Raw genomic sequence first — 22,639 nt, 5'->3', positions numbered from 1 at the left:
TGGGGTAGTTATAACGGTGAATCCCATTATTCGTTGATAAAAGAGTAGCCCAAGAGTTGGCGGTGGGTGTTGATGACTAGCTGCCTTTCCTCTAGTCTTAAACTGCTAAACGACTGAAAGGGCGAGCATGTTTTGTGTGACGGGGATTCGAACCCGCGACCCTCGGATTACGAGTCGAGTGCCTTAACAACGTGGCCGTGCCGGGCCTGGACTCATGTATGACATTACTGTGAATGCTTTCTTTAAATAATGACATGAAAATGATGAAAGTTAAAACTTCAGAAGTCACATGTAATACCAAAACTTAAATAACTCTGCACAACAACGTTTTTGCTTCTCCAACACTGTTGGGTGTTCCTTATAGATTTTTGGCTGCTGATCACGAAAATCACATCCAAATTTGTCCATCACGTACCGTTTCATTGAAATCTTCAGTTTCACCAGGACATTGCTACAATGAAAAAACGATATCAGGACAACTGGAACCCGTCAATGCTTGCTGACTACTGTTGGACACTGCAACGTGATGCACCGGACATTGAATACAAACGAAAATCAGGAGCAAAACACTTTTAATTATGTTGAACTTAATAGTGTATTAGAAACAAACACAATTAAATACGTTACTGCCGGTAAACAGTTAACTGTCTATTTCTCAGAGTTCCTACGTGATGAAGCAAAACCAAAACTATATTTGTACATATCCACCAGGTACCTGTCACAATCAGCAAAAACGTTTCAAAAATTGTTGCGCAGTGTAATTGCTAAAAGAAGAAGAAAAAAAAAAGGCGTATTTGTTTCATAAGACTATTCATTCAGTTACCTACTTGTTAAATAACAGCCCTTACGTGGACAGTGAACATTTAACAAAACTTACCTTTCTTCTTGGATCGTGGCTGGGAAGAGAGATCGTGAACATAACAGGACGGATCCGAATCATTTCCAAGACTAGTACTGCTGTGAGCCGCTGTAATCACAGATGTTGGAATGGCTGATGGCTGTCTGGTGGATGTTGGTGAGAATGAAGAAGGAATATTTAACGGGGAATGGTGTGCCTCGTGATGTGAATGGTGAGTTGACTGCCCCACGTAATGTGGGGAATTCAAGTGGCTCGTACTCGTAACATGGAAACTGTTTTGATGGACTGAAGATATGGTGCGATGTTGTACGGGGAATGAGTGCTGGTGAGTCACTGAGGGGGGTGAACCCACACTATATTGAGAGGTGCTGCTGTTGATGCTATGTGGAACAGGAGACTCTTTTAAGTAGTGGGGCTGTGAGGTCTTGTAGTGGCCTTCTGGCGACAGGGATATGATACTAGGAACTGCAAAAAAAAAAAAAAATCTCATGTAATTAAATATTAAAAACCAGCAACATATTTAAAATAATTTATATTACCAGGTCCTAGATGACATACGACAAGAAATCGGACATTATCCTTACGATATTGTAACGGGTTTATTGTTATACATTTATTTCAACGTCGATGTTCGTTTTAGTTAAATATTTGTTTAGAAATGTATATAACGTATACTATTAAATGTGTGTTAAGAAATTTCCGCCTCTTCCCTAAATGTGTGGAAGATTCTTGAGCGTAAGAGTCAACAATTTACTATGTGTGTAAGTTAAATATTGTTGCCAACTGAACTTTCGAGAACCTCTTCTAAAGTAAATAAGTTGATAGATATATATGTATATATGATATATTGCTAGTTAGTATAAATCTTCGCAGCTATAACTGTGATAAACGAACCCACGTCACAACAAATATGCTCGCCCTTTCAGCTGCTAGGGCGTTATATTGTAACGGTCAATCCCACTATTCGTTGGTAAAAGAGTATCCCAAGTGTTGGCGGTGGGTGGTGATGACTAGCTGTCTTCTCTCTAGTCTGGCCCTACTCGGCCAGGTGGTTAAGGCACTTGACTCGTAATCCGAGGGTCGCGGGTTCGAATCCTCGCCATACGAAACTAGCTCGCCCTTTCAGCCGTGGGAGCGTCATAATGTGATGGTCAATCCCCCTTTTCGGTGGTAAAATGAGTAACTCAAGAGGTGGCGGTGGGTGGTAATGACTAGTTGCCTTCCCTCTAATGTTACACTCCTAAATTAGGGACAGCTACCATAGATAGCCCTGAAGTAGCTTTGCGCGAAATTCAAACACTATATTTTTTCTTAAACGCGTGAACATGATATGACATACAGACTGAAATAACTTGAAACATTTCAACAGCTTCACATAAATTAACTAAATAAGATAGTCGTTTTAATTGTTATGACATTATTAGGTATATTGTTAATTGACAATAATAGTTTTAATAACTGCCAATAGATGGCGACAAGAAAACCTGAGTAAAATTCAACTGAAAAACCAATGATAACCGTAGCCTTGAAAGGGTATTGCCATCACCGTTGTGAGATTTAAATCAATAAGTAACTGTTTGCTTTTTGTGCTTTTTGCTTTTTTTCACAAGCAGGTGGAGCTAGTCTGGACAACAAGAAGCGGAGGTTTCGTACGGGTTGTCGTTAAGCGCTGTTAGAGGAAGAACATGCGTGTTTTTCTGATAACAAAGCTACATCGTGTAATCTGTTGAGTCGATCACAAATTGTATGTGTGTTCTTGAAAACAGACATCACATCAGTAATAGTTCCACATTTTCTCGAAACTGTCGAAACCGGCTTCACGAAATTCATCAGACAGCATAGTTCTGTTAGAATTATATTTGTTTTTAAGCAAAACGAATATGTAGATGCGTTTTAAAATGGGAAATTCTTCATGGTGATTTTTTTTTCTCTTCTTATTACTTATAGCTACTACAGTAAACAAATATTACGGTTTTATCACGCAGTAAACAACATTTTTCTCAAGCTTAAATATAAGTTATTTTTTTGAATTTCACGCAAAGTTACTCAAGGGCTATCTGCGCTTGCCGTTCCTAATTTAGCAGTGTAAGACTAGAGGGAAGGCAACTAGTCATCACCACCCACCACCAACTCTTGACTGATTGATCGTCACATTATAACTCCCCCAATGGCTGAAAGGGCGAGCATGTTTGGTGCAAGACGGATTCGAACCCACGACCCTCATATTACGAGTCAAACGCCTTACCCCACCTGGCCATGCCGGGCCTAAATATAAGCACATGTTCAATTGTCTTTCTTTGTTGTGAAGCTCAAAGTTAGGCCGGCACTGCCACGTGGGTTCGAATCCCCGTCACACCAAACATGCTCGCCCTTTATAGCCCTCGTATAGCTTTGCGCGAAATTCAAAACAAAGTGAACCACTGAAGGGGGCTTTTTTCTCCTGAAAAATATATGTACTAGTATTTTCATCTTGTCTCATTATTAAGATAATAAACAGTTAATTACTTTATTATTCCTTTTGGAACATTACAAACGTTTCACGTAAAACAATAAAAAAGACGTAAGAAAAAACATGTGGTTAGATATCATTACGGGAGTTAGGGTTAGACAAAGTTGAATAATATATGATAGGGTTAGTAACCACTAAATACACTTCATATGTCATATTGTGTTCATATGCTTTCATAATTACTGAATTATGTTTTTTAAATAGTTCACGTGGTTCTAACTCTGGTCCTTTTACTTAATAATTTTATTTGTTTTGTTGTTGTTGTTGTTTTCGAATTAAGCACAAAGCTACACAATGGGCTATCTGTGCTCTGCCTACCACGAGTATCGAAACCCGGTTTTTAGCGTTTACAGTCCGCAGACATACCGCTAAGCCACTGTAACGTGTATTAATTATTTTTGGAAAAAAAGAAAACCGGAAACAGATAATGCAAACGGAAATGACGCCTCTAGTTAAAAATGTTCTTGGTTAATTGCGGTATAATCTAGGATTGTTTTTACCCTTTCGTGATTGCTACAAAAATGTGACGTGAGTCGAAGGTTCCATGACGTAAATGTTCGTTTCTTTAATAAAAAAACATCGTAAAAAATAAGAAAAATACACACAAAAGGTAGATTTTTCGAAAACATAGTAAAATACTTCTCAATATGAAACAGTGAAAGAATGAAATAATATTATAAAACTATAATAGGCGAAGCTGGGTTTGTTCTTAGGGCCATTAATAGTGTGGTGTATTCCACTAGAGATCAAGGACAGGTCATTGTTGGTGTCAATGTTCTAGCTGGAAACAAAAGACTGTGACCGGCAGGCGTAAGGGTAGCACTTGAACAGCTGTAGGTGAATTATACGTGCGGGTTAATTATGACCAACCAAAATAAGTTAGCAGTTAATGGCCTTTAGTTCGAAAGAAGCAAGAATTTTTTAACACTTCCCACAACGAAATGGGTGAGTTTGTTTTTTTAATTTCGCGCAAAGCTACAGAGGGCTATCTGCGCTAGTCGTCCCTAAGTTAGCAGTGTAAGACTACAGGGAAGGCAGTTAGTCATCAATACCAACCGCCAACTCTTGGGCTACTCTTTTACCAACGAATAGTGGGATTGACCGTCACATTATAACCCCTCCACGGCTGAAACGGCGGACATGTTTGGGGTGACCGAGATTCGAACCCGGGACCCTCAGATTACGAGTCGAACGCCTAAACCGCTAGGCCATGCAGAGCCAAAAGCACAAATAAAGGAAGGGATTTTTTTATCGTACATGTATAATTGGTTTCTTCCAGATCTCCAGTTCTGTTATGAGAAGTCAAGGAAACCGGGGCTGCGAGAGGTATTATAGAGATAAAGTATTCAGGTGAAACGGTTTCAAATTCGCGTGTGATTAACTACCAATCTCTCTTAGTCGACCTAAAATTCAACGATATATCTTATTCCGCTCAAAGTAAACTATAATTTTTCGAGAAAAGTTATAATATAAAAAACCAGAGGTTAATTTATTAATATTTTCTGAAGTCTAAACATCGGTACATTTTCAATGTTCTTTATTTGTCTGTTATTAAGCGCAAAGCTACACAATGGACTATCTGGGCTGTTGCGCCACGAGTATCCAAACCTGAATTTTACTGTTATACATCTTCGGACTTATCGCTTCGCCAGTGGAGAAGGGGAGAGCTCTAAGCTCATCTTGTGCTTTTCTTATAGCGAAGCTACATGGGGCTATCTACTGAGCCCACCGAGGGGATTCGAACCCTGATTTGAGCGTTGTAAATCTCTAGACTTGCCGTTGTACCAGCGGGGGACAACTTCATCTTCCTTAAAACTTTATGAAGTATAATATTATCAAATTATATTGATAAAAGTATTTAAATCTTTGGTTATCAATATCAGTACAATGTAGTGCATTGCTCTATCGTGATTAATTAAAACTTAATCACTAGATTATTCAATCATTAAATTCTCAAAAAAGGCCTATTTAAATCTTTGGTTATCATGTATAATAAAATAAGAAAAAAATTTTTTTTTTAAATTGCATATTCACACATATTTTCTACTTTCTGTCCAGGTGGACCGAGGTCCGGCATGGCCAGGTGGTTAAAACACTCCACTCGTAATCTGAGGGTCGCGAGTTCGAATCTCCGTCTCATCAAATATGCTTGCCCTTTCATCCGTGGAGGTGTTATAACGTTACGGTCAATCCCACTATTCGTTGGTAAAAGAGTAGCCCAAGAGTTGGCGGCGGGTGGCGACGACTAGCTGCTTTCACTCTGGTCTAACACTGCTAAATTAAGGACGGGTAGCGCAGATAGCCATCTACACGATGCGCGAAATTCTAAACAAACCAAACCAGATGGAGCGAACAATACATCGGAAATGTTTCACATAATATTATGGAAGAAAAGCGACCTCTGACGAACAAACATGTCCTGAACTTCCTTTTTCTCTCACTTTATTTCGCTGCTGCCCAGGTAAACAACAACAATGACAAACATTAGTTTCACTAAGGACTCTTCCCTTTACGCCCTCTTTAAATTAACCCTGGGGCCTGGGAATCCCGTGGACTAATATCATTATCTTCTCAGGGTCAAGAGACCTTTTTTTTTTTTCTCTCTTCCTTGAGGTCGACCGGAAGAATATCGTTAGGTAAGGAGAGGGAGGGGATAAATTCTGTTTTGTGAGCTGACGTAACACTCACAGCGTCGTCGATTCGAGTTCGATGTCATTGTTATTTCAAACTGACGTCATCTGGCTCACAGATAAACAAATAAGCAACTTTGAAATAAACATCTCCGTTTCTTTTGCCCCCACCCACCCGATTCAAAAACCGGACGGGAGCAGCTCGAGGGATTGAGGTAAGTGGGTCAGGAACTGTGGACTATACACTACACACAGCCACAACAACACGAAATCAGAACTCAAAGGTAAGGTAATATTTTCGGAGACAGAAACAATTGCATCGTTCCTTCTGTGTAAGAATCGAGTACTTCCAGCCATTTTAGAAACTTCTGATACAAGACAGAGCATCACAAATATATGAGCAAAAATCAAACAGTCTAGAAGATATTGAACAGATGTACGGTATATATTACCATTATTTTGTTTACCATGGTAAACCGTCAACAAGTAGCTCACTTGTTCCGCACTTTGGGACTATAGATGAGTGAGTTATAAGAGTATCAGTCAAATCCTACTGTTCGATTAGATTTGGAAATGGATTAACCTGTTCAATGCTGTAGACGAGATAACTCGTCCAAGCCAATCGGTAACGCAGTGCCACATACGAGTTAATTCGTTATCAGTAATACCTAACTTCAACGCTAGATACATGCATTTGACCTACTTACATACTATTTCACTTTCGATCCAAAATGGCGTCACGAAAAAGGTTACAAAATGAAGAAGCATTAGAGTTGTATTTTGAACTTGGTTCGGAGTTGCCGTAGCAGCTGAAATACTTGGCAGTCAACAAGTTAAGGTTACAGTGGTGGTGTTTTTTGAGAAGTTACCTTCTTTTTAGTCTGCCAATTCAAAATTACAGATGGCGCTTATAACAGTCATACTGAAACTGACCCCAAGTGTGAGCTTGCTCTAGGGTTAAGTTTTCTCTAATATAGAAAAGATGGATTCGCGAAAAAAATCCCTTTAGATTTTCATATAAATATATAATCGTAACGAACATATAATTCTGTTGACACGGAGATAAACCAAAAATAACAATAACTTTAAGCGTTTGTTTGTTTTGAATTTCGCGCAAAGCTACTCGAGGGATATCTGCGTTAGCCGTCCCTAATTTAGCAGTGTAAGAATAGAGGGAAGGTAGCTAGTCATCACCACCCACCGCCAACTCTTGGGCTACTCTTTTACCAACGAATAGCGGGATTGACCGTCACATTATAACGCCCCCACGACTGAAAGGACGAGCACGTTTGGTGCGACAGGGACTCGAACGCCTTAACCCACCTGGCCATACAGGGCCCGGATTATCTGCACAAACTCATTGGAAGCTTGCCACTTCGATGTGAAAAACAATGCAATGCTAACTGAATACGAACTTGTGAAGCTGGTTTGTGTCATTTTGAGTTTCAATTTTACGTTCGATTATTGCAGAGAAACTTGCTTGATCATTTTTTTTAGGCTAATTGGGAAACGATGTAGAATCTACAGCACGTGCAAAACTGTTTGTTTATGAGAAAATGTAACTAAAATCATGAAAAGTTTAGGAAAATCAGAGTTAAAATTAGGATTTGAGATAGCATTTTAATAAATCTCGTCGAGTGCGTGTTAAACACATGGTTTTACATGTCTTTTTTCTAATAACAAATTAACATTTTCAGGGAAAGGAGCACAATTTTGTCCACCCCTGTGTAAATGGTGGAATACAATACACGATTTATATAAACATAAATGCGCCTGTAGACGTGTACACAATCAAAAGATAGGGCACACTCTCACATGTAACTCGTAAACATTACTACTTCCAGTGAGACACCCATACAAGTCTGAGGCCATAGCATTTTGTTTCTACAAATTCCAAAGAAGGCCGCCACACGCTGTGACGTTAAATAGTCACGTGGACAAATAGACAGAAGCTGTCTGGTCCGACGCTACGTGTTATAAGTGAGCACCCTTATGATTCACGTAAAAAAGAGAGAATGGAAAGTTGAACGGCATCCAGTAAATGTCTGTACGTCCACAACATGACTTTCACTGAAAGCCAAGGTCAATTTGTTTCACGCTGTTATTAAACCGACGTAATAAAATGTGCTATTATTCCTGCTTTAACGGAAGACGTACCTCCAAGGTGTGAAATAGAGCTGGGTGGATCAGATATTAGGTTGGTTGGACGTTTAACAAAAGCCATGTTTGTTGTGCCATCCGCGAAGAATCGAACTCAGCCGTCAGGAGATTTGATTCTATGTTTTTGAATTTTGCGAAAAGCTAAAAGAGGGCTATCTGCGCTAGCCGTCCATAAGTGTAAGACTAGAGGGAAGGCAGGTAATCATTACCACCCACCGCTGACTCGTAGGCTACTCTTTTATCAATGAATAATTGAATTGATCGAGACATTATAACGCCCCCACGGTTGAAAGGGCGAGCATGGTTGGTGTGACGGAGATTCGAACCCGAAAGTTGCGAATCGAGTGCCCTAACCACCTGGTCATGCCAGGGTTCTATCAGGAGACAGACTGCTTAAGAGTTTCATGTATATATAGGGTTAATATTAAAATAAATTAAGAAAATAGTATACTTTTTTAAGTTCAGGGTCAAACATTTTTTCTTATAAAAGCAAATAGCTGCATATATAAATTGCTGGGCTTTCTTTTATTTCGCAATTACATTTCTCATAAAATAATTCTACCTGAAAATAAGGTAGAAATTTTATTTATGTTAAATTTCCAATTCAATCCAGATCCAAAAACAAGATTCTAAGCTGTGTATTAGTGAAACAAAAGTGTAAGTGTGTATCTCAGAACGGCTGGTACGTTTCTGTGTCCTTCTTAACCTGAAGATGACCTAGGAAGGTCAAACGTTGTTCTCTCCTTATCTATAAAAGGGTTAATATCCATACCAGCCGTTCTGAGATACATTTTTATTTCAAGTAGATTTCTCGTCATCAAGAAAAATTGTAAGTGTCCACATTCTCTTCAGGAGCCTTATTGGTTTGGCTATCGCACATCAATCAAAGGTCACACACTTGAAACTATTATTGATCTCACTGACTGACTGACCACCGGTAGTTACAACACCTCAAGAAGGTAGTAATCGCTCACTGCCCACACCACAAAGACCACTCATTGACCACTCCTTTGACTAAATACAGTTGTTATAAATATAATCTTCGGTTGGTCCAAAAATTCCTCGTTTACGCTATGGTAGTTCAGGCCAGCAAACCATCTTTTCAACTGTGGTCAAGAAACCTTTCGTAACAAAAGCCCAGATGAAGAATAGAAGACGGATTAACTCTTTCTGTTGTCAAGAGAGAGTGGAAATAGTGGCGGGGTGGACAGAGTGCCAAGGACCTTCAAAAGCGCCTGTTGAGAAAATTGTGAACATCTAACGCCAACAAGTTATTTTCAATGGTCAAATGATAGCCATGGCGGACGCCTTGACCGCTGTGACTCCCTCTCCAATCATCCATCAGGTAATTACGTTATTTTCAGTGACAATGTTCAGAAAGAAACAAGAAACTGGACGTTACGTTCAAAGGTCATCTTTCCGCAGCGTTGTACCCTTACTTGGGTTAATAAACGACTTTGAGTTTTTGTTGCTGTTTTTTATGTAAACTACATTCACAATCACTCTGTTACGAAGTCCAGTCATATCTTACAAATGGAGGTCGAGAATGAACAACTCTGCATCAAAACTGGTCACTGGCACTAACGTGCCTTAAGGAAGAAGTGAGTGGCCCTTATTTGTACAAACTGATATCATCGGTAGAGATGGACAACACTGGCTGCAGCCAAAAAACCCAGGCCTTGACCAACTTTTACGTCAGGTCAACCCCACTACCCTAAATTATGAACCAAATCAGTAATGAAATCCCCACTGCCTCAAATCATGAGCTAATTGAGTAATAAAATCCTCACTGTCTTAAGTCATGAACCAATTGAGAAATAAAATCCTCACTGTCTTAAGTCATGAACCAATTGAGTAATAAAATCCTCACTGTCTTAAGTCATGAACCAATTGAGTAATAAAATCCTCACTGTCTTAAATCATGAACCAATTGAGTAATAAAATCCTCACTGTCTTAAATCATGAACCAATTGAGTAATAAAATCCTCACTGTCTTAAATCACGAACCAATTGAGCAACAAAACGCCCAGTGTCTTTACTCACGAACCAATTGAGTAATAAAATCCCCACAACCTCAAATTATGAACCAACAGAGTAATAAAATGTAGGTAATTACCCTCCAGTCACTTCAAAATTTTTCTTTATTGTATTTTCGTTACACTGTATCACGGTTGAGATACCATCGAACATAGTATAATATGTTTTATACCCTGTTAGTTCACCAAGGTAACAGTGTTTAACATTAGTGAATGTATTATATATTAAGTTAAATAAGAAACATTGTTTTTATAATGAATTTTTCTTCCCATCTCCATAGTTGACACCCACTTTACCCATGCCAATACAGCGTCCAAGAAACTTACATGGACTTTGCGAACTCAGCTGGTTGGAACGATGGCAAGACAACGCCACCTGGGTCCGATACAGAAAATTACGCTGGCCTCCAGATGCTGGGGAGTCTAAAGTTCGAGACGGTGCTGGATGGACAAATAATAAGGTGAGTCGACCAAATAAATGATTATCGAAAAATCAAAATAATTGATTTCGTTTTAGGAGTAGAAAGGAACATTCGAGGTTTTTGAAATAAAGTATGTTGTTTGTTATTGGAGAGTGAATGTTAAATAACACTGGGAACACTTCATTGTAAAGTATAAAATTTATTGTTGGTAATAATATATTATTAATATTATTTGTATGAGTTAAGTGTCACACGAAACAGTTCAACAATAACTAACATTCTGCCACCCAGTGGCTCAGCGGCATGTCTACGGACTTACAACGCTAAACACTGGGACAACAACAACTAACATTCTAACTGAATAACAGCGATCTCTATATTACAGTTTACAAGAAAAGTGTAGCAGAAACTTTCGAAATGACACCAGTTTTTATTTTCCTCGGATTCATTTGTACTCGATCTCGACTAACATATAGGGACTTCAGACGTACGTCCACCCCTCCTTTCAACCCTCGCTAAGTGACCCACGTTTTGTCTGAGTTGGGTTATAAGTAAAGATAGGAAGAAAGAAAAAACTCGTTATGGTTGGTCAGTAATTTCTAAAAATCTGGGTCAACGAGCCGAAAGGGCGATGCACTCACCCCCACCCCCACCTGCGCTAGAAGATATTCATTGTGACCTTGAGTGCCAAAATTAGACGTAAATCAGAAAACCGTCTAGACTTCGCTCTTTACTGACTAGGAATAATAAGTGAGGATAGTCAAAAACAACACCACGTTTCAGGCTAAAATAAAACACTGAACCAAATACGTAAGACAGATTTATAGAGAACCAACAGTAAGATAGTCTATTACTTATAGAACCAACAGTAAGATAGTCTATTACTTATAGAACCAACAGTAAGACAGTCTATTACTTATAGAACCAACAGTAAGACAGTCTATTACTTATAGAACCAACAGTAAGATAGTCTATTACTTATAGAACCAACAGTAAGATAGTCTATTACTTATAGAACCAACAGTAAGACAGTCTATTACTTATAGAACCAACAGTAAGACAGTCTATTACTTATAGAACCAACAGTAAGATAGTCTATTACTTATAGAACCAACAGTAAGACAGTCTATTACTTATAGAATCAACAGTAAGACAGTCTATTACTTATAGAACCAACAGTAAGATAGTCTATTACTTATAGAACCAACAGTAAGACAGTCTATTACTTATAGAACCAACAGTAAGACAGTCTATTACTTATAGAACCAACAGTAAGATAGTCTATTACTTATAGAACCAACAATAACACAGTCAATTACAGAACAAACAGTAAGACAGTCTATTACTTATAGAACCAACAGTAAGACAGTCTATTACTTATAGAACCAACAGTAAGACAGTCTATTACTTATAGAACCAACAGTAAGACAGTCTATTACTTATAGAACCAACAGTAAGACAAATTTAGAGAAAACTAATGGTAAGACAGTGTATTACAGAACAAACAGTAACACTTAGAGAGAACTAATGGTAAGACAGTGTATTACAGAACAAACAGTAACTTGCCTCCAGGATGATCCCAAACATGAAATAATGAAGTCGGATATAAAAAAAACAACGTTTACTGGGATAGTCTTTAATAGTCTTTGATACGACTAAATTATGTTATTTTCTTTTGTTGTTATTTTAATTAATTACCCATCAGATCAACAGTTTCATATCATGACCATCTTCTAGCTAGTAACTTCAGTCTAACTGGATCAGTGGCAGTCCAAAACGTATCTAAATACATACGTCCCTAGAGTTAGGTTATTTTGTGTGCCATACCATATTAATCACTCTACTGTTCTAACTTGAGTAATAGCTAGACCTTTAAATATCCTAATTAATTCGTGTTATTGATAGCTAGCATCACGCGAAGTAGGCTTCCCACTGAAGAAAACAAAGCCAAAAGGTTCTTAAAACTTTTAAAAGCAGTAAGGTATGGTTTGAACCTAATCAAACGCACAGTGTTGGTTGCCAACCAAAGCCTGTTACACATCTTCGTTAGGCCTACTGGGAAAGAAACGTGTTTATAGAAATAGTAATGTTACTGTACGATCATTAACTTACAGTTACCTGAACACTTAAATTATAAAAAAAGTAATTACAAATATTTAGTTAATTATTATGTAAATACGTTTATCTTTTTTTTTCAGTAAAACGCCACCTACAAAACACATAAGTCGATCAAAATCGATATTTTGAAAAGTTGTCACTTGAGATGTTGAATTATATTATTACAAACCACATGAATCGTTTACTACAGGCACATGTAAACAACAAAATCTACAAAAATCGTAATATAGTTATAATTTTCTAAAATAGAAATAACACAAATAAATCACCTCTAGGAAACCCAAAATAAACCAAAGTTCTGGAATATAGACGCAATGCTCCTATTTTAAATGTTGAAAAAGGCAACATTAACCCTAAATGTTTGGTAATACAATATCCCAAGTGCATTAATTAGTGATATAACCAGGTAACTAAGCATTATAACACTTCAACTCAGTTGGGTAAATGTTCGTTTCATCTACGAAAATATCAGGTTCAATCCCAGGAGTTTCAGATATGGAATTACTACACTATTTGTCAATGACAAGTGAAAATAAATCTGACATATAGAATACCTTTAGCATAGCATTCCTTTTAAAGTCTGAGTTATTCTGTTCACCTGAAGTGGTTTGGTATCTTGGTAAAGTATAAATTGTTTACCTGAGATGTTATGGTATCTTGGTAAAGTCTGAATTAATCTGTTTACCTGAGGTGGTATGGTATATTGGTAAAGTTTGAATTAATCTGTTTACCTGAGGTGGTATGGTATTTTGGTAAAGTCTGAATTAATCTGTTTACCTGAGGTGGTATGGTATCTTGGTTTTGACTCATCATTACTCAGAAGTCCACTGCTGCTGTCCACGTCTGACACGCCACTGTCCGCTGGACTTGGAGGTAAAGATCCTGCAGACGAGAGTAAACATGTTTTACTTTACAAGCGAAGCCCCCCAAGAGAAGTCAAGGTAAACTTTAGTTTCAACATCTTTCTCGAAGGTTCCTAAATGTTTTGGATAATTATTAAGCATGCTACACTATAACTAGTTGTACTTCTGCAGGGTCCCCAACAAAGTTCTCTTTCAAAAGTGTATAAAACCAAAATATCATGTCGTGTTGTAGTCTACAGAAAGCATAATTCTTCACATGATTTATGGCATGCGCACGATTTACTAACGCTACAACAGTATAAATTGGAACGTTTCGTATGTGGCATCGTGTTGTGTTTGTTGAATGAGTGACAGAAAACACACTACTGTAGAGCGGTGTGAGTGGTTATAGCACGTGACCCTCTTCAGGCGGTCTTCGGCCCCTTTGGGGAAATCCAATGTTATTTATTGCTTTAGAAGTTAATCTCTGGCTGTTTTGTTTCTCATTTTTTACCACAGGAAAGGAGCCATTGAGGCCACGAAACGAGTTAGAGATTGAGAGAACTCGAACTATAGTTTTACAGTTTCTTCTGTGTCTTTCTACCTAAAGAAAACTTTCAATGGTAGTTTCTCTACCTTAATGTGTACGTAGGAAAAGCCTACATTAATTAAGTTGCCACTGAATGGCTTGTTTTTAAAAGCTATATTTTAATACGTTCCGGAATCCACAAAATTTTATAACAGTACATTAAACAGGATAAAAAAATCGAAAGCGACTGAGATATATACACACACATATATTTTACTTTGTAGTCGAAGGTGTCAAATAATTCAGTATGATGGAAGTGCAAGATCAAACGCCCCTAGCGGCTCAGCGGTATATCTGCGGACTTACAACGCTAAAATACGGGTTTTGAAACCCATGGTGGGCAGAGCACAAATAGCTCATTGTGTAGCTTTGTGCTTAATTCAAAACAAAACAAAAGCAAGATCAAACGCAATATTAAAGTCCATTTGAGACTTTGAATCGAAAAAAAATATATATATGTTGTTGTTTTTTTTTAATCGAATTTAATTTTAGGGATGGATAAATTTATTTATTTCCTGGCGGTAGAAAAGTTTATTACTTTTTATAACTAAGATTAAGTCTTTCAAGTAGCACAACGGTATGTTTCCGGAGTTTCAATGCTCGAAACCGGGTTTCGATACCGTAACAAACGGAGCACAGATAAGCGATTGTGTAGACTTGTGCTTAACTTCAAACAAACAAGCTATAATTATATAGTATTATAGTTGGAAAACCTAAGCATCACATAACTCACTAAGAGGCAAAACCTGAACATATGCAACCCACTAGAAGCAAAAAACCTGAACACTGTACGACCCATTATGGGTAAAACCTGAACATTGTACGACCCATTACCGGTAAAGCCTGAACATTGTACGACCCATTACTGGTAAAACCTGAACATTGTACGACCAATTACTGGTAAAACCTGAACATTATTCTACCAAGAAATATACGTTGTTTACCAGCTTGGATGGCTCGCCATCTTAAATATAAATCACCACATTTCAAACAACAAGCACAATATCTGACCATCGAAACAAACGATATGATCTCAGATGTTCGAGTGAAAGGATAAAAAAAAAAAAAAAAAAAAAAAAAACACAAACAACTCCCCTTAGTGCTCTGGTCAAAAGAAACAGTCAAGTGAAATTAGGTCACTTTCTGGCCCTCCACGGGTGAGAGGAGGGGGTTCCGTTACACTTAACGGTTCCTCACGTGTCCTGTTATTTTTGTTTTGTAAAGGCTGTCTAGATCTTTAAATAAAAACAAGTAAACAGACTATAGTGAGTAAACGTGACACTCTGCCCCACCCTCGCTGGTAGCACCGTGACCTAGATAAGGGTCAGTACAAATAGCCACTAACTACAGACAGATACCTACGTTCACACACGCACACAAAGCTAATACATAGTTTCTTACTGTTCAGCTTTTTTATTTTTCTGGTCTGTTTACTACATCTGTCTTTATCCTAATACACGAGGTTTTTCACGTGCACTACTGGAAAAGTTTGTTTGTTTGTATTTGAATTTCGCGCAAAGCTACACGAGAACTATCTGCGCTAGCCGTCCCTAATTTAGCAGTATAAGACCAGAGGAAAGGCACCCACCGCCAATTCTTGGGCTACACTTTTACCAAAGAGAAATGGGATTAACCGCACTATATAACACCCCCATGGCTAAAAGGGCGCTACTGGAAAAGACATATTTATAAGTACGAAAAACTGAGTTGTCTGTTGTATCCACCAGGAGGGGAATTAAACGCCGAAATTAGCGTTCTTAAATCCGTAAGCTTACCGTTGACCCACCGGGGTTCGAATGGTCAAGTGTAAGTTACTTCATAGTATGTTTTCTCGACTTTAATTGAAGAAACACAAGTATCAACTTTCGTTTACGCCTTAAAAACACGATAACTCCGCCGTGTTTATCATCTATTAAGCCCAAATGGTTTGATGAAGGAGAATTTTGTAATTTATACACTGGTATATAACAATAAGCTGTATATTGTGAGGTGCCTTCCTTCCATGGAGTTGTTAGTTTGTTATGTCTTCGTAAGCTGATCGCGCAACGTTCAATTTTTTTTTTTTTTTTTTTTTGTTTCCTTCCAACATCGTGCTCAAACGAGCATGATGCTACGAGCCAAGGGTAATGTCCTGTCTGGAGCGCGCCAGCTGCGTTAGTGTGCTTGCTGCACGCTCCACGTGACCAGACAACAGTAACGGAGACCAGTTGGATTACGTGATATTGATTCATTTATTCATATATATATATAGTCTTTGTTAAATTTTTTATTTATTCATATATATAGGCTTTGTTTTGTTTGTTTTTTTAATTTAGTGGAGTTGCCAAAAATTGAGTAGTAAAGATAAATACGTAATAGCACGAGACGTTTAACATGAGCAAAATATTATACGTATAATAGGTACTACAATGTTAATAAAAAAACACAACAAATGTAGTTTCTTGTTAAAGACCACAAGCTACAGAATAGCTGTCATGTTTTACAAGGTACCAAGCTCTCTGTGAGGGTTCAAAGAAACAGAAATTGATCGAACTGTATTCTAGAAATTTGTCAATCATTAGAACTAATTATTTTATCCATTATTATTTTTTATTAACTTAACTATTGGTAAATCCGATATCAATTTTAAAAAAATTAAATAAAAGTTGTTGAGAAATCACTTACAACAGTGGTTCTCTTACGATTATGGTCCCCTTATAGGCTGTGGTTGTTTTTAAGGTCAACTATTTCTTTACTGATCTTACAAAGTGCACATATCGCTTCACCCTGTCCCGCCTCCCGCTAGTACAACGGTAAGTCTACGGATTTACAACGCTAAAATCAGGGGTTCGATTCCCCTCGGTGGGCTCAGCAGATAGCCCGATGTGGCTTTGCAATAAAAAAAACACACAAACACACTCACCTTGTCCATATGTCATAATCCTTGACATTATAAACAGTTTTCTATTACCTTTATTTTTAACCTCGTCCAGTAGGACAGTGGTAAATCTACGAAGTTACAAGGCTAAAATCCGGAATTCGATTTCCCACGGTGGACACTGCATATAAACTAATGGCTTTGCTCTCAGACAAACAGTAATAGTATCTTTTAATACATTATTCTCTTCGTTTGTTGTTGTTGTTTTTGAATTAAGCACAAAGCTACACAATGGGCTATCTGTGCTCTGCCCACCATGAGTATCGAAACCCGGTTTTTAGCGTTGTAAGTTCGCAGACGTACCGCTGAGCCACTGGGGACTTCTTCGTTTGATTCGACAGAGGAAACAACCTTTTCCAGAACAGTTCTAATGATACAACGCCGTCAAAGTAAAAGTCCTTTCACTTGATTCTTTGTTTTGAATGCGCAAAATATACTCAAGGGCTATCTACGTCAGCGTCCATAATTATGAAGTGATATACCAGAGGAAAAGCAGCTAGTCAACACCGCCCACCGTCAACTCTTATGATACTCTTTTACTAATGAAAAGTGGGATTTATCCTCACATACTAACGTCTCCACGATTGAAATGGCGAGCACGTTCCGTGACGGGATGCGAACTTGAGACCCACATTGTGCGAGTCGAGCGTCCTTACCATCAGGTTCTACCAGCTCTCTACCACTTGATAATATGAGCCTAAGTGTTTTTTTTTTTCTTTCCATAAGTTGCGACTTATTATTTCCAGAAGCTCAATAGAAGTTTAATGTAATATTACTTGCCACGCAGTTTTTGTTCCATAGCACGTAAATCCGTTTTTATTTTTACTCTCTTTATATCCCAGTATTGTCTTTTTTTTTTTTTTCAATTCGTGACTTAATACAGTATTTCTAGGCCTGATGTAGCCTAGAGATTTGTGTGCAAAAAGGGCCGTCGATCGAGTTGTATTGTCACTCTGTACTCCAACCAGGGGAAGTGTTATAACAGTGGTAGACGCTTCTAATTGATTGCCCTCTCCGTGACGAGTCAACTATACGTTAATCCTAAACTGTCTCTATTTGAGGATTTAGTTTTTGCTCATATGTCAAATAGAGTGAGTTCAGGTTGGTTGTTTTTTTTTTTAATTTCGCGCAAAGCTACACGATGGGCTATCTCCATTCTGCCAATCACGGGTATCGAAACCCGATTTCTCGTGTTGTAAGTCTACAGACACATCGCCTTGCCACTAGCGGACACTTCAAAATGTAGCATGTTACGTTTGTTTGTCTCTGAATTTTTCGCAAAGCTACATGAGGACTATCTTCGCTAGCAGTCCCTAATTTAGCAGTATAAGACTAAAGGGAAGGCAGCTAGTCATCAACATCACCCACCGCCAACTCTTGCACAACTCTTTTACCAACGATTAGTGGAATTGACCATCACAATATGACGCCCCCATGGCTGAAAGAGCGAGCACGTTTAGTGAGACTGGGATTCGTACCCTCAACCTTCAGACTGCGAGACAAACGCCATAAGCATGTGGCCATGCCGGGGCCTGCTTCATTCAGATTGACAACATGCCAAAAAAGCCTTACCAGTGTGAGTTCATTTTTAGACAACTTAAATTACATGATTGAAGTTAACGAAAGGTTAGCACTGCGCGAAGTTTCTCTAATATTTCTAAAGAAATTTTGTTTGTGAAAGTTAGGAAAACACGTCGATTCTAAACTTTAATTAAAGACAGAAGTGCGAAACCCTAAAACCCGAGCGCTTTCGAAAGACGAATCTCTCTTTATCTTTCTCTTGCCCTTGATGAAGAAGGGTTCGAGTTCCGAATAAAATGTGGTAACAGCGTACGAATTCTTATGTTTATTTCTAAAACACTTTCTCTAATCTCGTGGCCAGTTCACATGAGCGTTTATCTCGTCTCGAGTACAGATTGAGCCGATAACTAGCAGCTCCTAAAGTATTATTTCCCAAGTATTTAAGTTCATAACGTGACCATCTGTTTGCTGAATACAGGATTAAGGGTCATAAGCTGGTCTTAAACCAAATAACCTCTTCATTACTGGCCTTCGCTTACTTATTTAACCTTGAGACACTAAGCTATATTTGTATAATCCCTTCTGCAACCTTCGACTTTGTAATGATGGGGAAGTTCATGCGTGAGTGCAAGGACAAGAACACAGGGTCAAGTTGGTTATGAGAGGGAAAAGATCGGGTTTTGTCCTCCAACTGTGTGGGTTTACTGGTCTGAAAGTCGTGCCAAATATCCAGACACCTCGTCCAAGCAGGATTTGTTACAACTGTCTATTCACGGACATGGTAAGAGGGAAAGCCCCTAAACACGTGTCTCTCAATAAGGAACACAAGAGTAACATACTAACCAGTCCTAACTTACATTATTAGCGATCGTACGAACTAATGCAACGTATGAGTAAACCCATACGTTTTATGACTTGTTTTTATACGTTCTGTGTACGTAGCTCCTAAACACTACCATAAATGTTACTTGCATCTGTGAAGCTAACTACCACACATTACCACCTTCGAAGTCTTTAAGTATGACTTGAGATGAGTGATCACGGATATCTGTGTGCATGAGCGCGAGCCACGTGCGGTGTTTTCACGTATAAGAATTTAAAAACGTTTAGTTTTATACATTAACACGTGTTTCAAACGAGGGCCAGCCTTTCAAGCATGAAATATTAGCTTACATATATATATCGGTAATAATAAACAAATGTATTGACAAGTGACCAACTTAGTCAAATATGACGTCACACATACACAACGTAACGTGCGAGACGAAATACAACCGTGTAGCGTAATATTTGACCTTAAGTATAACTAATCAGTGTTGACCCCCGATTTTAAGTATAACCAATCGCACAGCAGTTTCACTCAAGTTCCTTTAACTGACCTGTAGTGCTGTTGCAGGATAAAGTTGAATGCTGAGTCAGAGAGTATGGTAAGCTCTGAGGAGGCTGTTGAAGAATATTCTGAAGCAATGTTGTGGCTTTGCTGTCGTGACCCGAGGACCTTTTCAAGAGAAGAGTACCACTGGTACCTCTGAAGTCGGACTGTGTATCGCTACAGGATCCATTTACTGTAAAGTCGAAACCAAATAATTCAGACAATGAAAGTAACACAAAATCACAAAGCAACTGAGTGAGAAGAAATCTGTCAAAGACATTGTTTAAAATCAGTCCAAAGTATCAAACTGCATCCGTGTTCCATTTTCAGAAGATGAAAAATATTGCATAATTTTACGTAATAAAAAACATAGGAAGTAAGTATTTATCTGCATTAATTAAACTCAGCCGCTTTTAAATTATCGCTAAGTTACGAAATTATATCAAACTGAAATCATAAATCTAAATTATTGTTTTCCATTGCAAATCCCCTTCTTGAAATCAGTGCCACGCATACCGATCTGTGTACAGAGGGCGCTGCTGTCAACAAACCGTGAAAGTTGTCGTAATAAACAGTACCGGACTAGAAACTCAATAGATATGATATTAAATATTTGAGTAAATTTTTCGCACACGAAACGCTTCCAATATCTTGGGTCCAGGTGAGAATCTCGGTCGCAAACTAATTCTGATTAAAATAGCTACACACACACACACAGACAGAAAGCGTTTATGCCATAATTTTTGTCTTTAAATTCACGTATAATTAAACTTTTATGTGGAAAAATTACGCTCTTCAAAATATTGAGATGCGTTTCAAAATGGAGTTTGGCTGGTCGCTCTTAAGCAAAAGGTGTTATAATAGCTTGTTCATGCTCTGCCCACCAGGGGCATCGAAAACGGAATTTTTAGTGTCACAACTTTTCAGACATACTGTCGAATAAATGGAGGAAAGGAAACGATAAATGTGTAACTCCCACAAATAGTTTTTATAACGATCCTCAAAGAAAAGGAAAACGGCGCACTTGCGAATAATTCGCGTTAGAATCATTCCGCCTATTGCCGACGACACACTGGGGGATCCAACATTAGAATCTGGGGCTCGATTTCCGCGGCAAGCGTAGAACAAAAATACCACTGTGTAACTTTAACCTGAGACGAACAAATTATCTTCACAATCGTACACGAGATCGAATTATCAATGAAAACTCCCCCAACTTCGTAAACGTGCGATGTTAGACGATCCAAGCTTTTGTTTCATTATTTCCCGCCCCCTCTACCCCAGTGGCTCAGCGGTATGTCTGCGGACTTACAGCGCTAAAACCAGGTTTCAATACCCGTGGTGGGCAGAGCACAGATAGCCCATTGTGTAGCTTTGTGCTTAATTCAAAACAACAACAGCAACCACCCTCCCATTAAAAACAATCACACCAACAAAACTTCAGCTGTAACGGGGAGAAACATAAAATTCTAATGTGAATCATAAAAGGAGTTCACTTCTAGGTGTTTCACCTTTCAAGAAACACAGGGCCTGGCATGGCCTAGCGCGTAAGGCGTGCGACTCGTAATCCGAGGGTCGCGGGTTCGCGCCCGCGTCGCGCCAAACATGCTCGCCCTCCCAGCCGTGGGGGCGTTATAATGTTACGGTCAATCCCACTATTCGTTGGTAAAAGAGTAGCCCAAGAGTTGGCGGTGGGTGGTGATGACTAGCTGCCTTCCCTCTAGTCTTACACTGCTAAATTAGGGACGGCTAGCACAGATAGCCCTCGAGTTGCTTTGTGCGAAATTAAAAAAACAAAAAAAAACAACAAGAAACACAGGGTTTAGGCTGTTCGACCTAACATGTGTGAAGGACGACCAGAGCAGAGAGGTCGATAACATAACCTCCGGGTTGTAGTTTTGAACCGTGAGTCTCTCCAGATAAACTAAATCGTCACTCAATATTCCAAATGTTTCGCACGTGAGTTATAAAGAAGAGGTCATAATAAGGGGCCATTGCAACATTAAACCAAGAACAATAAAATAAATATGCGATTTTTTTTTCTTTCTTTTACCAAGTGCGAAAAGTTTTACTTTCTGTTCCAGAAGGGAAGATCGATTGTCGCATAACAGTTTTCCCTTGAGCATGCGCACAAACGTTCTTGTTTATGTCCCTGACCCATATACCGGTCGTTCAACAGGAAGAGCTAGGCACGCGGGGGAACGGGGAATTCGCACGAGGAGACGGACTGCATGCGCGATGTCAAGGCTGTCTGTCAAACATTGAGGTAAAGAAGTGAACAATGTTATCAATTATTGGCTTGATTTGAAAAAAAAAAAAGTCACAAAAAAAAAAACTGCTAAAGTCTGTACGGGAAAGTTAACCAATCAGTGATTCCAACCTACAGTAGAAAATCCGTAATAGCTTTTTCTTTTCCTCATTGGTCAATTGGTTTAGTGATTAACCAATTAACACAAGATATTTGTCTCAGGTTTAATTTGCGCAATGGGATTTCTGCTCTGCACTTGTCGCGGGGATCGAACTCCAGGTTGTAGTGTTAGAGCCCCCAGTGGCTCAGCGGATGATTATAATGTTAAAATCTTGGGCTGTACACCTTTGATATGCACATCAAGATATGCGCTAAATAAACAAACAAAATTTAACGACAGTATATTTTAGTATTTC

General features: G+C 38.6%; 1 protein-coding gene across 3 annotated transcripts in view; it reads right to left on the bottom strand.

Moving 5' to 3' along the window:
- Positions 1 to 22,639, bottom strand: part of LOC143228770 (uncharacterized) — a 128,224-nt gene that overhangs the window by 6,460 nt on the left and 99,125 nt on the right. For 2 of the 3 annotated variants that reach the window (XM_076460107.1, XM_076460105.1), the window contains exons 5-7: positions 19,983 to 20,168; positions 13,512 to 13,616; positions 878 to 1,324 (exon numbers count right to left, since the gene is read on the bottom strand). In XM_076460107.1, the coding sequence (XP_076316222.1) occupies positions 878 to 1,324; positions 13,512 to 13,616; positions 19,983 to 20,168 (738 nt within the window). The remainder of the gene's footprint in view (positions 1 to 877; positions 1,325 to 13,511; positions 13,617 to 19,982; positions 20,169 to 22,639) is intronic. The other variant, XM_076460108.1, reaches the window with a different exon arrangement.

This window comes from Tachypleus tridentatus, chromosome 10 (genome assembly GCF_004210375.1).
Source record: "Tachypleus tridentatus isolate NWPU-2018 chromosome 10, ASM421037v1, whole genome shotgun sequence".
In the NCBI taxonomy this organism is placed as follows: domain Eukaryota; kingdom Metazoa; phylum Arthropoda; class Merostomata; order Xiphosura; family Limulidae; genus Tachypleus; species Tachypleus tridentatus.
Note: the sequence above shows the minus strand (reverse complement) of the source record. Positions and strands in the feature narration are given on the sequence as shown.